The sequence below is a fragment of the Anopheles coluzzii genome, chromosome X (assembly GCF_943734685.1).
Source record: "Anopheles coluzzii chromosome X, AcolN3, whole genome shotgun sequence".
In the NCBI taxonomy this organism is placed as follows: Eukaryota; Metazoa; Arthropoda; class Insecta; order Diptera; family Culicidae; genus Anopheles; species Anopheles coluzzii.
The window spans coordinates 11,156,486-11,175,038 of record NC_064669.1 but is presented as its reverse complement, the minus strand read 5'-3'; the positions used below and the strand labels follow the sequence as shown (position 1 = coordinate 11,175,038).

Below are 18,553 nucleotides of genomic sequence, written 5' to 3'. Positions count from 1 at the left end.
ATGTTTGAAAACATAATTTTGAAGAGAAAGTATCCTAGTTTTTTTTCATTCATATACGAAGTTTCACATCATTTCATTGTGTATTTTCCTAAATATCAAATAAATTGTGCAGATTTCATTTTTTCGACAGGTTTTGTGATTAAGCAAACCAGAACAGTAAAAACATGAAAGTGTGGTTTTCATGAAAGCTTTTATGCTCGAATAATTTATTCTTACTTGTTTGGAATTTTAAAACCACGATACACATCTTATTTTCCACTTTAAATGCTGCTGAAAACTGGTAAAGTTATCCTACCCTACTATGGAAACGATTTTTTTCTGCAAGCATTAAAATTCAAAAAAAGGCGTTGCAAGGACGCGTAGGCATTGGTTCGCGTTTGGGATGGTTCGAGCCGCTAGCATGTTTCACGAGCCCGCACACACACCCACCCACACGGTTGAATAATTAAAGCCACGGGAAAGCCGTCCGCCACAAGCAGCAGAAGAAGCCCTGGCAAAGGGATGGGAGACGTCTAGCGTAAAACGCGTATATCCTGATGCATGCATGTCACTCCCAATGCCTCTGTGCGCTGGGAAGGGTGGCGATTGCGCAGTAGCCACCAAGGGTTACGCTTGCACCGTGTTGAACGGTATTTAGTTATACGCGAGGGTCCTCGAATATAGGGCTCTCTATCTACATACAGTCAACCAGCAAAAAGGAAAAGGGAAAGGATACACATCCGACGGTTTTTTTGTCTTCTATCATCTCAATCTTGTGTGTGTGTGCAGTCGCCAAAAATTAGTGAATAAAACTTTTTCCAGTCACAACAATTTCACACGTCACGACAATAAAACGGTCTGCACGTGCCTGGTGCAGTGGTGCTAGTAGTGCTTTCCCATCCTCTTATCCTGCACTGCCTGTTTGCATGGAACCCGTGAGCAGGCACAACATCGTCTGACGCCACTCCGTGACAGGGGGAAGGATTGTGGGCGAGCGAGGGAGTGTGACTGTAGTTTCTAAAATTTGTGCGTGTCACATAGGACGCTCGCCATGAACTCGACAACCGTGCCGACGGCGACGGCGGCAACGGCCGGTCCCCCGAAAAAACCACCCGTGCCCGTGAAGCCCCGGTCGATTCCACCCCCGCCGAATCCGCACATGGCGTCGGCCGCACAGCACAACAACACGCCCAAGGGCGGCATCCGCACGTCCCTGCTGGCCCAGCGGCTGGAGGAAACGTTGCGGCTGGGGCTAGGCGAGCTGGACGCGACCCCGCCGGGCCGCCTGCCGAAGCTGAGCGCTGCGGGCGAGGACGGCAAACTGGGGGACGGGGACAGACACAACAAGAAACCGTCGGGCGAGGAGCACAATCTGCAGGCGGCATTACAGGCGGAGATGCGCCGCCAATGCGGCAGCATAAAGGCAAGGTTTCTGCTCGAACGGCGACTACCTCAGAATGGCTGCGTTGCGAAGGATCCGACCGGACACGTAAGTAGTGGGGGTGCGTTTTGTTTCTTTAAATGTCTCTTTACCAGTTTGCCAGACTGGGCAGACAGTGGAGTTGGATTTCCAAACTAGTTTAAAAAACAGTAGGTATTGCAGGTATTGAGATGGGGACGCAACATTAGTGGACAATTGATATTTCCACATTTACTAGGCCCTTTTACTTGGCAGAGCGGCAGGGGTGTCGCTCCGTTAAAAAAGGAAACAATTTACAACAATGAGAATGGTCACAGAAAATAGATGGTCTATACTCTAGAGTAGTCCGCAGTACCACGCCACAACAATCAAGGTGACAGGTTATACCCGCAATAATTTAAAAAGCACTCCAATTCCATTAGTATACGTGACTGGAATTAAAAATACGGAAAAATGGTGGATAATCTTTGGCCCGTCTATGAAAATGTTGCGGGAACATTTGTTGCCAAATCGTATGGACGAACTGTCAAAATCATACTGCGGAAACATTTTTGTTGCAAGAGAAACAAATCGATTTGTTTTACGTTTATTTGTTGCAGGAACATTTACGGTCGTGTTTGTATACCGAAACGGACAAAACATAATTTCAAATTAACACTTTGAGTGCCACGGTTATCATATAGCCAGGAACCTTTGACTTTAAATCTTAATATATTGTAACAGATAGGACGTATTATCATGAAATTTGTAAAAAGATCAACAAAATGTTTAACAACTTTATAATTGTATGCGGTTTTGACAAATTTTTGTTGCTTCCCTTTTTTGCAAAAGTGAAAATCGGGAATATAAATGCAAAATAACTAAAACCTTCGATCAATATAGTGCAGCCACATATATTTTAGTTATAATGTGAGTTTTTAAACCATCTGATGTACAGCAGATATTAGTAAAATTATTATCCAAATGTCAACATACGTTGTTTACACGATCGCTTTTCAATGAAGCATCCTATTGGAAAAAAAATCTATACATAACATTACTCTGTTGTTTTTGCGATTAAATGACCAAAACAAAGCAAAACAATGGAAATACAACAAGAAATGTGTTGGAGACGCTAACCCGTCGGCATAAACGCATTGCGTTGTTTGACGTTTGCTGCTTGGGTCGGAACCGAAGCCAGGAAAGTGCGCGCTCTTTGTATGCGATCTCCACGGTGTACGGACGTGTGTGTGAACCAGAATAATTTGTAACCCTTTAGAACTATCTGAATTACCGAAATACAAGAACTTTTACTTCGTAAATACAACAACTGGCGACGAGAATACCACGATGTCGAAACCACCTGCAAAAGAAAGCTCAGAACAATGGATAATTGAAATGTTCAACCAGCAAAAGCAAATGCTTGATCAGCAGCAGCAGCTCTTGAACAGTGTATTGTCGGTGATGAAAACAAAAAATGATGATGGATCGGAGAAAGCGATCGATGCCATTGCGGGGCAAATAAAAGAATTTCACCACACGGAGGATACAAACTTCGAGGCTTGGTATAGCAGATACGAAGGTTTGTTTCTTGACGATGCGAAGCGGTTGGATGACGGAGCAAAATTGCGTCTTCTTCTTCGTAAGATTGGCGTTACGGAGCACGAACGCTATATAAGTTCCATCATGCCGAAACAACCGAAAGACTTCGATTTCAAAAACACCGTGGAGAAACTGAAGAAACTGTTTGGAGACCGTGAGTCCATCGTGTGCAAACGGTTTAAATGCTTGCAGCTAGTGAAAGAGCCTCACGAAGAGTACGGAGCGTATGCGTGCCGCGTAAATAAAAAGGTTGTTGAGGCGAAGTTGGCGGGGATAGCAGAGGAGGAAATAAAATGTCTGTTGTTTGTCTGTGGTCTAAAACGGGATGCGGATGCTGATGTACGAGTTCGGCTGCTCTCAAAGATGGAGGACAACAGTGAAATCACGTTAGATCAGCTAACCGGTGAAGCTCAACGCCTGCTTAACCTGCGCCAAGATAGCAACCTTATCTCAAACACTGCGCATGAGGTAAACGCAGTGAGAAAGAATGAGACGAAACAACAAAACATCAAAGGAGGTGGCAAGGAAGCGAAAGCAGTAAGTTGCTGGTTGTGCGGAGGGCAACACTTTGCACGAGAATGTTCTTTTACGTCACACAAATGCGAGGACTGCAACGAGATAGGTCACAAGGAAGGATTTTGTGAAACGGCGTACCGTAATCGTTCTCGCTATCGCAATAACAAAGCGAAGGTAAGGGTGGTGACAGTGAACAAAATCCAGGCTGGCCGAAAGTATGTCACTGCTGCGCTAAACGGACGCGTGCTGAAACTGCAGTTGGATACCGGTGCAGATATCACCATTATATCGCAGGGAAAATGGCGTCAGATAGGAGGTCCCAAATTGAGTCCAGCATCCGTTTCAGCGAGGACAGCTAGTGGAACACCGCTTAAGCTACTAGGTGAGTTTTGTTGCAAAATGACGATTAACAAACAACAGAAAGAAGCGTTAGTTCGTGTTGTAGAAGAGGAACTGTTACTTTTCGGAGCAGACAGTATGGATGTTTTCGGGCTTTGGAAACAGCCACTTGATGCCTTTTGCAACATCGTTGGGTGTGTTAAAGATGCCGCAGCAGCTGTGATTCAGCAATTTCCATCGTTGTTCTCGAACGAACTTGGTCGTTGTGATAAGATGAAAATTAGTCTACAGTTGAAGGATGACGTGAATCCTGTATTTCGCCCGAAACGTCCAGTAGCGTATGCTATGCAGTCGATGGTTGAAGATGAATTGACCAGGTTAGAACGTAATGGCATAATAACACCCACTGATTCTTCGGAGTGGGCAGCTCCGATTGTGGTAGTACGGAAGGCGAACGGAACAGTCCGAATATGTGGCGACTATTCGACAGGTCTGAATGACGCGCTTCAGCCGCATCAGTACCCGTTGCCTATACCACAAGACATATTTACAGCCATTGGAAAATCAGCTGTTTTTAGTCAGATTGACTTAGCAGAAGCTTTTCTCCAAGTGGAGGTATGTGAAAGGAGCCGTGAGTTGTTGACGATAAACACTCACAAGGGGCTTTACCGTTTCAATAGATTGCCACCGGGAGTAAAGACAGCACCTGGTGCATTTCAGCAAATCGTTGACTCAATGTTGAGCGGATTAGAAGGTGTCGCGGGATATATGGATGACATCATTGTAGGCGGTGCTGATGAGGAAAGTCATTTGAAAAACTTACGCGCAGTTTTGATTCGTATCGAGGAGTTTGGTTTCAAGCTACGGGCAGAAAAATGTTCCTTTTTGAAGCCCCAAATCCGATACCTTGGACATTTGCTAGACCGGCAGGGTATACGACCAGACCCAGCAAAGATTGAAGCGATTTTGAAGATGCCAGCGCCAACGCAGCTCAGCGAAGTTCGTTCGTATTTGGGAGCGATAAATTACTACGGTAAATTTGTGTTTCAAATGAGAGATTTGCGTTACCCCTTAGACCTTCTTTTGAAAAAGGGCGGAGAATTCCAGTGGACAGCTGAATGCGAAAAAAGTTTTCGCCGCTTTAAGGAGATTTTAAGTTCAGACCTTCTCCTGACCCATTATGATCCTTCCAAGGAAATTATTGTGTCAGCGGATGCTTCATCAGTAGGTCTTGGAGCTACGATCAGTCATCGGTTTCCAGATGGTAGCATAAAGGTTGTTCAGCATGCTGCTCGTGCTCTAACGAAGGTGGAAATGAACTACAGCCAGCCGGATCGCGAGGGTCTTGCAATCGTGTTTGCAGTAACAAAGTTCCACCGCATGTTGTTCGGACGCCGCTTCATCCTCCAAACCGACCACCAGCCGCTCCTTAGAATCTTTGGCTCACGTAAAGGAATTCCCTTGTATACTGCAAATAGACTGCAGCGCTGGGCATTAGCACTACTTCTTTACGATTTCGCAATCGAATATGTTGCGACAGACAATTTCGGAAATGCCGACATACTGTCCAGGTTAATGGACCGACACGAGAAACCGGAGGAGGACTACGTCATTGCTAGTATCCAGCTAGAGGATGATATTAATCATCTAGTAACCAGTGCTACTCAAGCCCTACCGTTGAACTTTAAAGATTTGGAGCGTGGTACACAAGCAGATCCTTTGTTAAGGAAGGTGTTCCAGTTCGTCCAAAATGGTTGGCCAAAGGGTGAAGAGAAGACTGAAGACCTAAAGCAATTCTTCGCACGACGAGAGGCCTTATCTACGGTTGGAAAATGCCTCTTATTCGGAGAACGGGTAGTAGTTCCCGCGAATCTTCGGAATCGAGTGTTAAAACTGCTACACAAGGGTCATCCTGGAGTATGCCGCATGAAGGCGCTTGCAAGAGGGTATGTGTATTGGCCGAAATTGGACAGCGAAATCGAGAATGCAGTGAAGACGTGTCAGTCGTGTGCAAGTGCGGCGAAATCTCCAGAGCATTGCACACCAGTAGATTGGCCAAAAACTACAGGCCCCTGGCAGCGTATTCACGTTGACTACGCTGGACCTATGGAGGGAGAGTATTATTTTCTGGTTGTAGATTCCTACTCGAAATGGCCGGAAATAATACCAACGCGTCAAACCACAGCACAAGCGACAGTTCAAATGTTACGGGGATTGTGTGCACGGTTTGGTATACCAGAAACTGTCGTAAGCGATAATGGAACACAGTTTACAAGTTCGGAGTTCCGTGACTTTTGTATGGAGAATGGTATTCATCACGTGCGGACTGCGCCATACCACCCGCAGTCAAACGGCCAAGCCGAAAGGTTTGTAGACACGTTTAAGAGAGCGGTCAAGAAGATTCGGGAGGGTAGAGGTGAGATGCACGAGGCTTTGGATGAATTTCTTTTCACCTACAGGAACACGCCGAATAGAATCTTGGATCAAAAATCGCCGGGGGAGATGATGTTAAATCGCAAGGTTCGAACGTCTCTGGAGATGTTGCGTCCATCATTTCGCGATATTCGACCAGCGGATCCAGTGGTGACCGACGAAGCTACTAGGAGGAGTTTCTCCATAAACGACCGTGTCTACGCAAAGCGATACCATCGAAACGGCTGGGAATGGGTATCTGGAGTAGTCGACAAGCGCGTGGGTAACGTAATGTACATGGTCAAAATCGATGGCAAGACCTTGCGCTATCATGTGAACCAGCTTCGGATGCGTAATGCAGAGACCAACGAAGGGCGAACTCAGCAACCAATGCCACTGAATGTGTTATTAGATGCCTGGGATATGTCTGGAACAACGGTGTCAGCATCCTCATCTGAAACATCGGCAGCGACTACAACAAATCTTGCGGAACGTGAGATGACACCTGCGGATGGTACAGAAGCAAGCCTACGCCGCTCGACGAGAGTGAGGAAGCAGCCTGCGTGGTTGGAGGGGTATCATCGCAGTTAAAGCGGGGGAATGTTGGAGACGCTAACCCGTCGGCATAAACGCATTGCGTTGTTTGACGTTTGCTGCTTGGGTCGGAACCGAAGCCAGGAAAGTGCGCGCTCTTTGTATGCGATCTCCACGGTGTACGGACGTGTGTGTGAACCAGAATAATTTGTAACCCTTTAGAACTATCTGAATTACCGAAATACAAGAACTTTTACTTCGTAAATACAACAAAATGAAACAAAATTGTTTTAAAAATCACTATTTTCATCATCTTTTAGTTTGTTTATATTCAGTAACACTTCTTCTTCTTCTTCTTGTTTCGACGGAGTTTTCCTTCCTATGTTGCGGGATGCTCCGTGTTCAGAGATTTGAGGTAGACTATTTGAGGTAGACATAGTGGTTGTCTATTTCTCTTAGTAGCACTTCCCTGTGGGCCATGGCTACCATATATGATAGTCATCAAAAATGTAAACAAAAGTGCTTGTGCACACAGGGAAACATAAACAAAAATGGTCTGGCACTCAAAGTGTCCATTATAAAATGTTTTCATTGAGCAAATACGTGCACAGTTTTGAAAATAAATAGAAAAATATTGAAACGTTGCCGCAACAAGTTCATAGACCTAGATCTCAGAAACACAGCACCCTATCGCATGAGTTAACGGTTTTAAAAGAAAAAGCTTGAAATTTCACATTTTTTTTATAAACATCTTGCGTAAAATGTCAAGTTTTACTTTCGTTCGAATTGTAAACGCAATTTTGCTCCTCTCTACGCCCTTCCTCCATCCGCCCTCGCTCAGGAAAATCACATTTCCATTTCTACGCACCGAACCACACACCACCCACCACTCACCGCCGCCGAGCTGCCAAATGTTCGTGCTCAACGATTGCACTGGCAAATGTCACCAGCAGGGTGACCAGCGCGTGTTTATACAGGCGCGTTGCGTACCTAGCGCGGTACGCGTACCCGATCTGTCAAAGCCGCTGGCAAAAGCAACAACAGCAAACAGCACAGCACAGGCACAAAAACACATGACGCTCGGCGTTCAGATTCGCTTGCTATTGTGCGTGCGTGTGTGTTTGGGTGTGTGGGTGCGTGTTTGGTAGGGAAATGCGGTGGTGCAGTATTGAACAGGGCCGTGTACAGCAAGCGTTCCCAACTCCTGTTTACGGTTTCCCCGGAGCGGCACCAGCAGCAGCATCAGCAAAAGCAATAGAGTGAACAACGGCGGGTGTGTGTGTCTGTCCTGTGTCGCCTCCGTGTGTGGAAGAGTGATACGCCCCGAGAGAGAGAGAGAGAGAGAGAGAGAAAAAAAGAGAGCAGTAAAAAAAACAAGAAAGTTCCGTACGAACCCGCACTCGTTTTGTTGTTTTTTTTTAACTCTCCCCCGTTTTTTTGCTCAATCTGGCGTGGACGAAAAATGTTCTCCAGGCAGCCGTCGGCACTGGCAGATTGCCGCTCGCTCAACTATTTTTGGCATTGATTTTACGACCGCAAGTGTGTCTGGTGTGCAGTACGGTGCTCTGGTGCTGGGCGGCTCAGTGAAAAGTACAAAGTGAAATCATAAACCCCCTCCAAACGGTTTCCGCGTCCCGACCTCCAGCTGCCTGTGCTGTCGAAAACCTTGAGCTCGAATGCCCACCGGCATCGGGCAGTGCCCGGGGGAGGAGGGTGAACGCGCCCCGAGCAGCTAGTGCAGTATTAGTCATTTTGTAGCTCAGTTTACAAGCTCAGCAGGAAAGAACACGAAAAGCGTGCATACCTACACGCGCACAAACACAATCCAGCGTCCAGAAAACCATCAAACGGCTGTGGTTTGCTCAACCTTCAATCCCATCAAAGCTCAAACACCACAAACAACCCGAGGACAAAGGAAACAACAATGCGCTAAAGGAGAAAGAAGGTCGCGCGACACAACCAAACACACACACGCACATACCGTGTTAAACACACAGACACGCGCAACCGCGTGCGGGGGGGGGAAAGCATGTCCAACACGGTCGAGGATGACGCCACCGGCGGCATCCAGGGGCAGCACGTACTCGAGCGCATCAGTTCGCTGCTGAACGGGGCCGCGGCCGCCTCCTCCACCACCTCTTCCACCAGTGCGACCGGCGTTGGTGGTGGTGGTGCGGCGGCCGGCCTCGTCCTGGAGGACATCACGCAGTCGCGCACCGTCCACGAGGAGGAGATACTGCTCATCAACGGCATACCGGTGCGGCTGCCGGCGGAAAGCGCCGACCATGGTGCGGTGGACGAGGACGCCGCATCGATACGGGACGCGCTGCGGGCGGGCGAGATACCGTCCATCGTCGTGCTGAACCGGATCATCGAGAAGCTGCACCGGAGCAGCCCGGGACCGGGGCTGGTCGTCGCGGTCGAAACCTCCCTCACTGTGTCGAACTGCCGCAAGACGACGGAAACGTGCGTGGTGCAGCCGATTGGGAGCGGCCGGCCGGGCGACCCGGTACTCGATCCGTGGGAGGTTACCGAGGAGCGGATGGAGAAGCAGCTGTACAGCAGCCGGACGGTCGAGATGACGGAGGGCATCGGTGGCAGTTATCAGCGGGGCGTGGCGGACGGTGGAGGAGGAGGAGCTGGCCGGCTGGCGAACCAGAAGCGTTGCTGGCCGAGCGGTAGCGTCGATTCTGGCCAGTGGACCGAGACGGACGCACCGCCGGAAGTGAGGCAAACGACAGTGGTAATTTGAACGCTCTTGCAAATTTGCAAATTTTGTGGAGAGAGAGAGAGAGAGAGAGAGAGAGAGAGAGAGAGAGAGAGAGAGAGAGAGAGAGAGAGAACTCATCAACATTATTTTCCCATTTAGGCGAGAGTGAATAGGAAACGCACAATTCCCAAAAAAAACATTTCCTATAGCTTTTACTCTTAAACGTGTCTCAAGAATGCTTTACTATTAGTGTACTAAGTCTCATAGTTTTAACATGTCTTTTGAAGATACTTAACAGTCTTTAAAGTTGCTAAACCTTTAAAACGTTCTGAAGGCGATTATAAGACTGGCTTATGGGACTTGTAACTGGCTTTAACCAACCTGTAAACGTATTCTTAAGCATGTTTTAAGACTCGTTATTTTAGACTGAGGCATCAAGATCGGCTGATCTTATTAAATGCTTATTAAGCCTTGGATGAAGGGAACAATCCATACTGTCTGTACCTGAGATACGCTAGTAACGCAAAACGTAGAAAAACGGGTTTCAGATATTGTAGCTATTGTAGTGTATTGTAGTTGTATTTAAGTTTCTTTTCCTTTTGCTTGCAGTGGGTAGTTATTCTTCAAATTCGAAACAATTTATTTTTTTTAAATCATGTTGCTTTTAACTGATATTGTACCGAATCAGTAAAAGGTATTCAAAGACCTGTTAAATTCAGAAACCCGCGAGTGTCGAAAATTGCTTACATCAGGTTCCGTGTATCTCGGAGATTATCTGTACGTGGAGAGTCTTCAAACTTGTTAGTCTGCACAAGTGCTTACTAAAGCTATGTGCTGTTTAAAACTATCTTAGCCACACATACAGTACTGCAAATCGACTGCACTTGTGATCAAGAAAGCCCTCTTAATCTTAAGCCAATGAAATCCTTCTAGTTGCATAAGATTGTTGTTTTGTGTATCCAATACGTGTCAGCCATGTTGATATGTTGATAAATCAATTCATAGTTTACATGCCAAATAGAAAAGTGGGAAATTTTTCAAACATTTTTCACATCGTGTTTATTATGGCACAGCCTTGAAAAAGCTTTTGCTGCTAATTGAGGGCGTTTCAAACGACTTCATATTCGTTCACTCATTGCCGTCTCAAGAGCATATCCATTTAAAATAATTTATTTTTAAACTAAAAAGTTGCTTTGATATTTTGCAAATTATTATAATGTATTTTAAACAGAGTTCTAACTAAATTTCCTTGGCATGGATTTCCTTGGTATGGTTTTATCAAGTTGGACGTTAAAGCTATGATAAGATTTAAAATGTTAAAAATGTTAAATGATGATTTTTCATGTCGCTTTTTCTCTCTCTCTCTCTTTCCCGCTTTTGTTCTGTTTTACCCCCTCATTCGCCAGGACCCGGCCCTGTACGCCAAAGCAGACGATCTGCTGCTGCACTACACCGAGGGGAACCTCATCTCGGGCACGCTCGAGGGTCTGCTGACCCACTTCACGCCGACCGGTTCCTACCTGCCCGACCGGTCGTTCATCTTCACCTTTCTGCTTGCCGCGCGCCAGTTCCTCCGACCGGACGAGATACTGGAGCGGACGTTGCGGGCGGCCATCGCGAACGGGGGCACCGCCAACCTGCCCCACCTGCTCGCCGCCTGGATGAATGACTTCCCGTACGACTTTCGGGACGAGCGGATGATGCGGCTGGTGCGCAGCTTTACCGAGCAGCAGTCGGCGGGCGGGGGAGGCCCTCCGCCACCGACCGGCCGGCCGCACGATCCGCCCGATCGGGGGAAGGCGCGTGAGCGCAGCACGCTGTCCCGGGCGCTGCGCCGGCTCGCCCACCGGCTGGCCAAGCTGGAGCGGTACGAGGTGGAGAAGGGCCCGCTCGGGCCACCGGCGAAGGGGGGCGGGCTGGACGACTGGAAGACGGCACCGGCGCTGGTCGAGCTGGCGAGCGGGTCGCCCGTCCTGATGGCGAACACGCTCACCGCGATCGAGGCGGAGCGGTTCTCCTTCATCGGGCTGGAGGAGTTCTTTCCGCCGAGCGGCCAGTCGGCCGGCGCGTCCTGCTATCGCGGGACCGGCCCGACCGGAAGCAATCTGCTCGCGTACGTGCAGTGGTACAACCGGCTGACGTACGTGGTCGCGACCGACATACTGCGGTCGCCCCGGAAGCGCCACCGGGCCCGGGCCGTCGAGTTTTGGATCGAAACCGGGCGGGAGTGCTTCAATCGGGGCAACTTCAACAGCCTGATGGCCATCATTGCCACGCTGACCGGCGGTCCGATCGGGCGGTTAAAGAAAACGGTAAGCTCACCCACCTTGTGTGTGTCAGCAGATCTGTATCTGTATCTCTATCTCTTTCTCTCACACACGCTTCCGATTTACAGTGGACGAAGGTTACCTCCTCGTCGTCGTCCCTGCTGTCCGGCATGACCTCCTCGAGCATGATCTCCAGTGCCAGCGGCATCGGCAACAGCTCCTCGACCTGCAGCAGTGCGGCCGGCGGTGGCCGGCAGCAGCTCGCCATCCTGGAGCACCAGGCCGATCCGACGAACAACTTCGCGACGTACCGGGCGACCCTGCACGCTGCCGCCTGGCGCAGCTGCCCCGCCAGCGCACGTTCCTCCTCCACGTCCTCCTCCTCCTCGTCCAAGTCGTCGCGGCACAACTCCTCCTGCTCGTCGGACGACGGCCAGGGACCGACGAGCGCGAAAAAGGGTTCGGCCGTCGCGGTGCTGCCATTCTTCAGCCTGCTGCTGAAAGACCTACACTTTCTCAACGAGACGAGCGGCAGTTCGATGTAAGTGGTTGCTCCGTTCGTTGTGCCCTAGCGATCTGGAACAGTTTTGGGGGGTTTAATACATTGCCCATTGCCTGGTTGGTCCATTATCACAAGGAAAACTGGCAGGAGTAATCTATACTTCATACTGTTTTACGAAGAACAGGAAAATTGGAGACTGTTGGCTTCGGAGCCGCCGTTAGAGTTACCTGCAGAGACATTGAATGCTAACGAGTATAAAAGAGGCAATGGTTTTACTCACAATTTTATGGAAAGACGGTAGCTTTTAGATCTTTAAAGCCCATATGGCATTGAAACTAGTGATGGGCGCTCGGAATCGGACCTACCCGATTCTGATTCCGTGTTCGGAGTCAATTCTGGAGCTGATTCGGTTGCTGGAGTTGACTCCGGAGCCGATTCTGGAGCCGATTCCGGAGCCGATTCCGGAACCGTTGCAGGAGCAGATTCTGGAGTTGACTTCGGAGCCGATTTCTGAGTTGACTCTGAATCCGGAATCAATTCCGGAATTGGCTCTGGAATCAGAATCGGCTCCAGAAACGGATTCCACCTGGGAATCGCAATTTGCTCCGGAAACGGATTCAGATTTGAGTCCAGAATTGAAGCATCATTAGACCCAAACGCCTATTCTTTTGGAGATGCCGAAACTGACTCCGATTCCGAAGCCGATTGAGATGCCGAAGTTGACTCCGGAGCCGATTCCAGAGTCGACTCAGCATCCGGAATCGATTACGGAATCGGAATTGATTGTGGAATCAAAATTGGCTCCGGGATCAGAATCAGTGCCGGAATAGGAATCGTCCTGGGAATCGCAATTTGCTCCCGTAATGGAATCAGAATTGACTTCAGAGTTGGAATTAGCTCTGGAATCTCCACGAGAATGGATCATTTACAAGTAAATTTGGATTCTTTGCCGCTATCAATTCGTAGCATCATTGGACCCTAACGCCTATTCTTTTGGAGATGCCGAAACTGACTCCGATTCCGAAGCCGATTCCGAAGCCATTGAAGATTTCGATTCTGGAGCCGATTCCGGTGCCAATTCTGGAACCAATTCCTATTCCGTAGCCGATTAAGATTACGGAGCCGATTCCGGTGCCAATTCAGGAACCAATTCCTATTTCCAATAGGAGCCGATTAAGATTTCGGAGCCACTTCCGGAATCTGGTTCCGGATCTACTATCCGGAATCGATCCCAAAACACTTCGGAGCTAGACGGAATCGATTACGACGAAAACATCATTATTTCCATCGTTAATTGAAACCCATACTATGCCCATGATTAGGAAGATAAGGGGCCATGGCAAGACAGGTGAAGTATTTTTAAAAAAGGGTAGCTTAAACAAGTGAAGTACAACGCAATATTTCATGAAAATTATCACATTGTTCTTTTCTACAAGCAATTTCTGCTAGTTTAGAGCAAAGTACGATTTAGTTTATTTGGTCAGGTTCAGATAGGTTCAGTGATCCCTACTCTAAGTATCACAGTTTTATATCGCTCCTTATACGTGCATAAGTATCTGATTGGCTTGGCAATCGAAGTGTGGAATCAGCAAACCGCTGCTGCAAACCTTTTCGCACCTAATTCGTAACTAATTGCCCCTTCTCCTGCCGTTGCAGCCTGCCGAACGGGCACATCAACTTTGACAAATGGCGCCAGCTGGGCGAGCGGCTGTCGGAGGTACGCCGCTGGCAGCGGCAGAGCAGCTACCAGCGCCGCTGCCGGGTTGGCCGGCGCCACAAGTCGGTCACGTCGGCGGAGGTGGCGGCCCTGCGCGATGCGATCGAGCGGGGCCCAACCATAGGCGACCGGGAAACGGCGGCGATGCATGACGCGAGCACGAAAGCTTCCACCGGCCGGGACCAACTGGACGCTGGTGGTGGTGGTGGTGGTGCTAACGACGACGGAGAGCGCGGTGCAGCCGCCCTGGCCAAAGTGAGCTATGAGCGGGAGGCGCCGGAAGGGGCGGTGGAAAAATCGCACTGGAAATCATTGCAACAGTATCATGCTTAAGCGTAAGAGGAAAACGGGGAAGGAGCGACGGGCTTCACAGTCACACAAAGTCATACGAGAAGCTCGTTCGTGGGGAACAATGAAATCGACAGTATAGGCAGACCGTGTAGTGTACCGCATAAGTCATTATCTATTTATTTTATGGATGTTTTTTTTATATTTATAATACGGCAACCAGATGGATGTGTATGTGTATGTTTTATTGAGGGAGTTCATTTTTTTATTGCAAAAAAAAAGCCGCAGCGATAGATGTTAAGGCAAGCACACATAACAAACACACACACACACATACACACAGCTACGCAAAAAAGAGAAACAAAAAATGGAACAGGTCACAGGGGGAACAAACGAGGTATTGTGATTTTACAGCTTTTTTAATATTAAGGGCAGGGTTTAGTGTTTAGGTTTTTGGTCAGCATTTTGGGCCCCACAACAGCCCAACACTAATGGACGGTGCATAATTTGTAGCGTTGCATAGCGTGCAGTGTGGGGGCATGGTTTCGCTCCCACTCCACTTTACCCGCGCCAGCCCACTAGTGCTCCCCTTCCAACTCTACATGGCCAAAAAGGGGGAAACGGAATCAGAAGAAAATCTGCACAGCTTTTTACGTGATTGCCAATCGTTTTAGTATAGCTAGGGTGCCTGTGCATTGCCAAGAGAACCACAACTACAAACGAAACACCCCCCCCTTACCAAACAAACCATAGCGAGTAGACGAAAACCCCCAGGTTGCACATTCCGCGACGCGTTTGTTCTGTAGTCGCGAAGGAGGAGAATGGGGTGTGGAGGTGGCGGAGCGAATGAAAAGGGAAGAACTAAACGGTGCGTACACCAAACACACACACACACACAGATAATCTCAGTAAACACACGGAACCCGATCAGCATTTTTGCCGCGCGCCCACCCACAAACCAACGTGCGTGCGGTCGCCACCTACTGCGCGTTTTGCCGCCATCGCATTGCCCACACGCTCTCTGTGTGCGCGTGTGTGTATGTGCACAGTGTGCATTTGTTTGTTTGTTTGTTTGATTGTTTTATGTTTTAGCTTTTAGAGACAGCACGCGTGTGCTAACTTCCAGAAACAGTATATTTTCAGCTGTTCAGCTAATCAATCTCAGCAGCAAGTTTGGCGTCTAAACCAACCCCTCCCCATGCTGGGTTTAGACAGCGGACCCGGAGAGTGGGGAGGAAGAAGAGCGCCAATCTTTAACCCGTGACAGAGGCGGACAGATGTACGAATGGTATTATGAGTTAGTGTCAGGTTTTTTTTTAAATGTTTTATTCTCATGTCGATCCCATCATCCCATCCATGACATCCGATCAGCAACCGAGAAACGATTAGGAAGAAGAAGAAAAGGGAGATGCCAAATAGTGAATGTTCTTTTCTTTTTTGAAAAAGTTTGCTTAACTCTCTAAACCACCGTAACGTCCTCAGGCAGACGGAGTGCGCTTCTGTTCGCTTGGTGGAATGATAGGAGGGTAACACTAGAATAGCACAAAAAGAAAGCAACAGAGACAGAGAAATAGAAGCGAGAAAAAGGAAAAGAGAAGCGAGGGAAAGAAAGAGAGAAAAAGGGAACGATAATAGAGAAGAAAAAAAAACACGCAAAATATTAAGATTTCACTTTCATACCCTCCTCGACTCTTCTTACTGAAACACAACAAGATCCCCCCATCCCTTCCTTCTTCGCTCGTCATAACGAGAAAAAAACAGCCGGTAGACTTTTTTACAAGAAAAAAAAAAAACAAAAACTCTAGCCACTAACGGCAAACGATTTGTATTTCCGGATAGTGTGTAGTGTGTAGCGCTAAAAGAAAATGAGATAAAAATGTAACAAACGAAAACGAAAAAAAAATACTTCACACACTCTCATTCACAACGTGAACAAAAAAAAAACTCAACAAACAAAACACAAACTTGCTTACAGACTCGACTCTTCATAATGACATAATCATAAACATAATTTCAAGTCATCAAGTATTCATATGTACACGGTGGAGTTCAATAAATAGACGAAGGCTTAAATTATTAATAACCAGACTAGTGTACTGAGGTTTCTCTACATCACGAGCGTGTGCTAGGGCTTCAAGCATCGCACGTTCTGCCTCATCCGATCTTGCGGGATTAAATATCTATTGAGAGCATAACCTTATTTGTCCCCGTTTGCAGTTTTCTCTTATTTACAGGATCAACAATTGAAGAGGATATTAAAAAAATACTGAACTTCTTATCTCCGTTCTCTACGTACCCGTATTTGGAAGGCTGCTAGGTCTTTTTAGGTTCTTAGGTTCCTATCTTAGGTGCGAAAACTGTTCGAGCTAAGCCAACAGTCTCATCGTTAACCTCAGCCATCAAAGTTACGCCTGCTAACGCACTTCGTTGCAAGAGTAGATGAAATTTGTTCAATTGCAGTTGCAGATTCTAGCGATCCGTGTAGTTCTGCACACTCAAACTATTTCCCTATCCTGCAGTGTTAACTCCACACGCGCAATTTAATTCCATGCAATTACGGAGCATACTACAAGCTCTCCCATGTCAAGTTGTTACTCAGTGGCTCCAGGTTGATCCAGATATTCGGATGTTCCAGCTACTCAAGAATGTGTTAACTCCACACGCGCAATTTAATTCCATGCAATTACGGAGCATACTCCAAGCTCTCCCATGTCACGTTGTTACTCAGTGGCTCCAGGTTGATCCAGATATTCGGATGTTCCAGCTACTGAAGAATGTGTTAACTCCACACGCGCAATTTAATTCCATGCAATTACGGAGCATACTCCTAGCTCTCCCGTGTCAAGTTGTTACTCAGTGGCTCCAGGTTGATCCAGATATTCGGATGTTCCAGCTACTCAAGAATAACTCTGTTTTTTTCTCTTCAATTTTGGACGTCAAACATATAGATAAAGAATTCCGGCGAATGTTTTGAGCGCGGTAGGATAGCCCAGGATTGCTCCACGTGCTGAACAACAACAAAATGCTCCAGCTGTTTTTCTTCAAGCCCTCAGCTTAGATCGCTTTACACTAATCGCAGCTAATTATGGTACGTCCCTTTGCCATATTTCGCACCTGGTCCCCGCTTGGCGAACACGAGCGTCCAGGTAGCTTTAGCTAACCGATACAGCCACCTGTTTCGTCACCGGTAAAGCAGCCCCCGTTGCCACGCTCCCGATACCGCTTCGCACTTAAACAACCCGATGATCCCAGGAAAAACACATGGCCAACCGTGGGACAACCTTTCGTGCTGAATTTTAATGAAGGTAGTCTAGTGTGTGATGCCTTTTTTTTCTTCTTCTTCTCCTGGCCGTCCCAACAAACTCCCGCTCCCAGGACTAGCAGCATATTGGGCCGCGCGAGCTGCTGATTAATTATGCGAAAATGTTACCGTCCGAAAAACGGGCACACGGGAACGGTAACCGGATGCTGCACAAAAGGTGTCACCCGGTGTGAGCGTGCGTGTGTGCGTGTGATGCAGATGGGACACCTTTGAAGGGATCTACGACGCACTAGGAATGTAGATGAGCTGGGGATGCTTCACGCGCACAACTTTCAGCGAGGAGGATGCCGGCCGGGAGGGTTTGCGCGAAGAGGTGATGAAAGCTAAACAAAAATCATTATTCATAATTCAGTGCGGTGCTTCCCAGTGACCGCACGGCACTTTGGAGTTTCGGAGTTTCGGGTAGTAGCCGTACCTGGAAACTCGGAAACTGGCTGGGCGGTCTGTATCGACAGGACCCGCCGTGGTAATTGACCACCCGTGGCAGGTGAAATAAAAACACTTGCAGTAATAATAAGGAGGGCGACGATGATGTTAATAAAAGCACAACCAACCGTGCTCACCTCCCGAGCGTGTCACCTCACCACTAAACGAACCGCGTCGAGCGTTTTGCCTAGATCAAAGAGAGATGCTCTTGCCCTTCGGGCTTCGGGACTAAAATTACCATCCACGGGTTGCATTACGTTCCTGCGCTCTGCGGTTCCACTTTGTCCTTATTTGCGAACAGTTCCTAATGGTCGGTGTTGCTTGAGAAATCGATACATTCTGACATTGGGATAAGGGGCACTAACACACTGGACCTATTCCTGATGCTGTGGTGCGATGGTTTCGGTTCGCAATATTTTACAGGGCTTTCAAGGTTTTTTGGTTATTTCCCAAAAAATTTTGATTGTTTCCCATGTGTTTTTGGTATGTTCCCACGGTTATTTGGGCGTTTGCCAGAATGTTTTGGTTCACTGATATTGA

The 18,553-nt window shown here is 47.9% G+C and overlaps 2 protein-coding genes across 3 annotated transcripts; both read left to right on the top strand.

Moving 5' to 3' along the window:
• The first annotated feature begins 565 nt into the window (after window positions 1–565).
• LOC120953182 (ras-GEF domain-containing family member 1B-like) lies at window positions 566–16,348 on the top strand. Of its 2 annotated transcripts, none has more exons than XM_040372927.2 (4): window positions 566–1,468; window positions 10,898–11,803; window positions 11,887–12,299; window positions 13,917–16,348. In XM_040372927.2, the coding sequence occupies exons 1-4, from the start codon at window positions 1,031–1,033 to the stop codon at window positions 14,308–14,310; spliced, it is 2,151 nt and encodes a 716-aa protein (XP_040228861.2). In that variant the 5' UTR covers window positions 566–1,030; the 3' UTR covers window positions 14,311–16,348. The 2 variants fall into 2 exon arrangements, with proteins under 2 accessions (XP_040228861.2, XP_040228852.2); XM_040372918.2 differs by lacking the exon at window positions 566–1,468 and adding an exon at window positions 7,829–9,524.
• LOC120959325 (uncharacterized protein K02A2.6-like) lies at window positions 2,513–8,140 on the top strand. The gene has a single exon (XM_040382622.2). It carries the CDS (start codon window positions 2,729–2,731, stop codon window positions 6,836–6,838), a length of 4,110 nt encoding a protein of 1,369 aa, XP_040238556.2. The 5' UTR covers window positions 2,513–2,728; the 3' UTR covers window positions 6,839–8,140.
• Window positions 16,349–18,553: the final 2,205 nt, after the last annotated feature.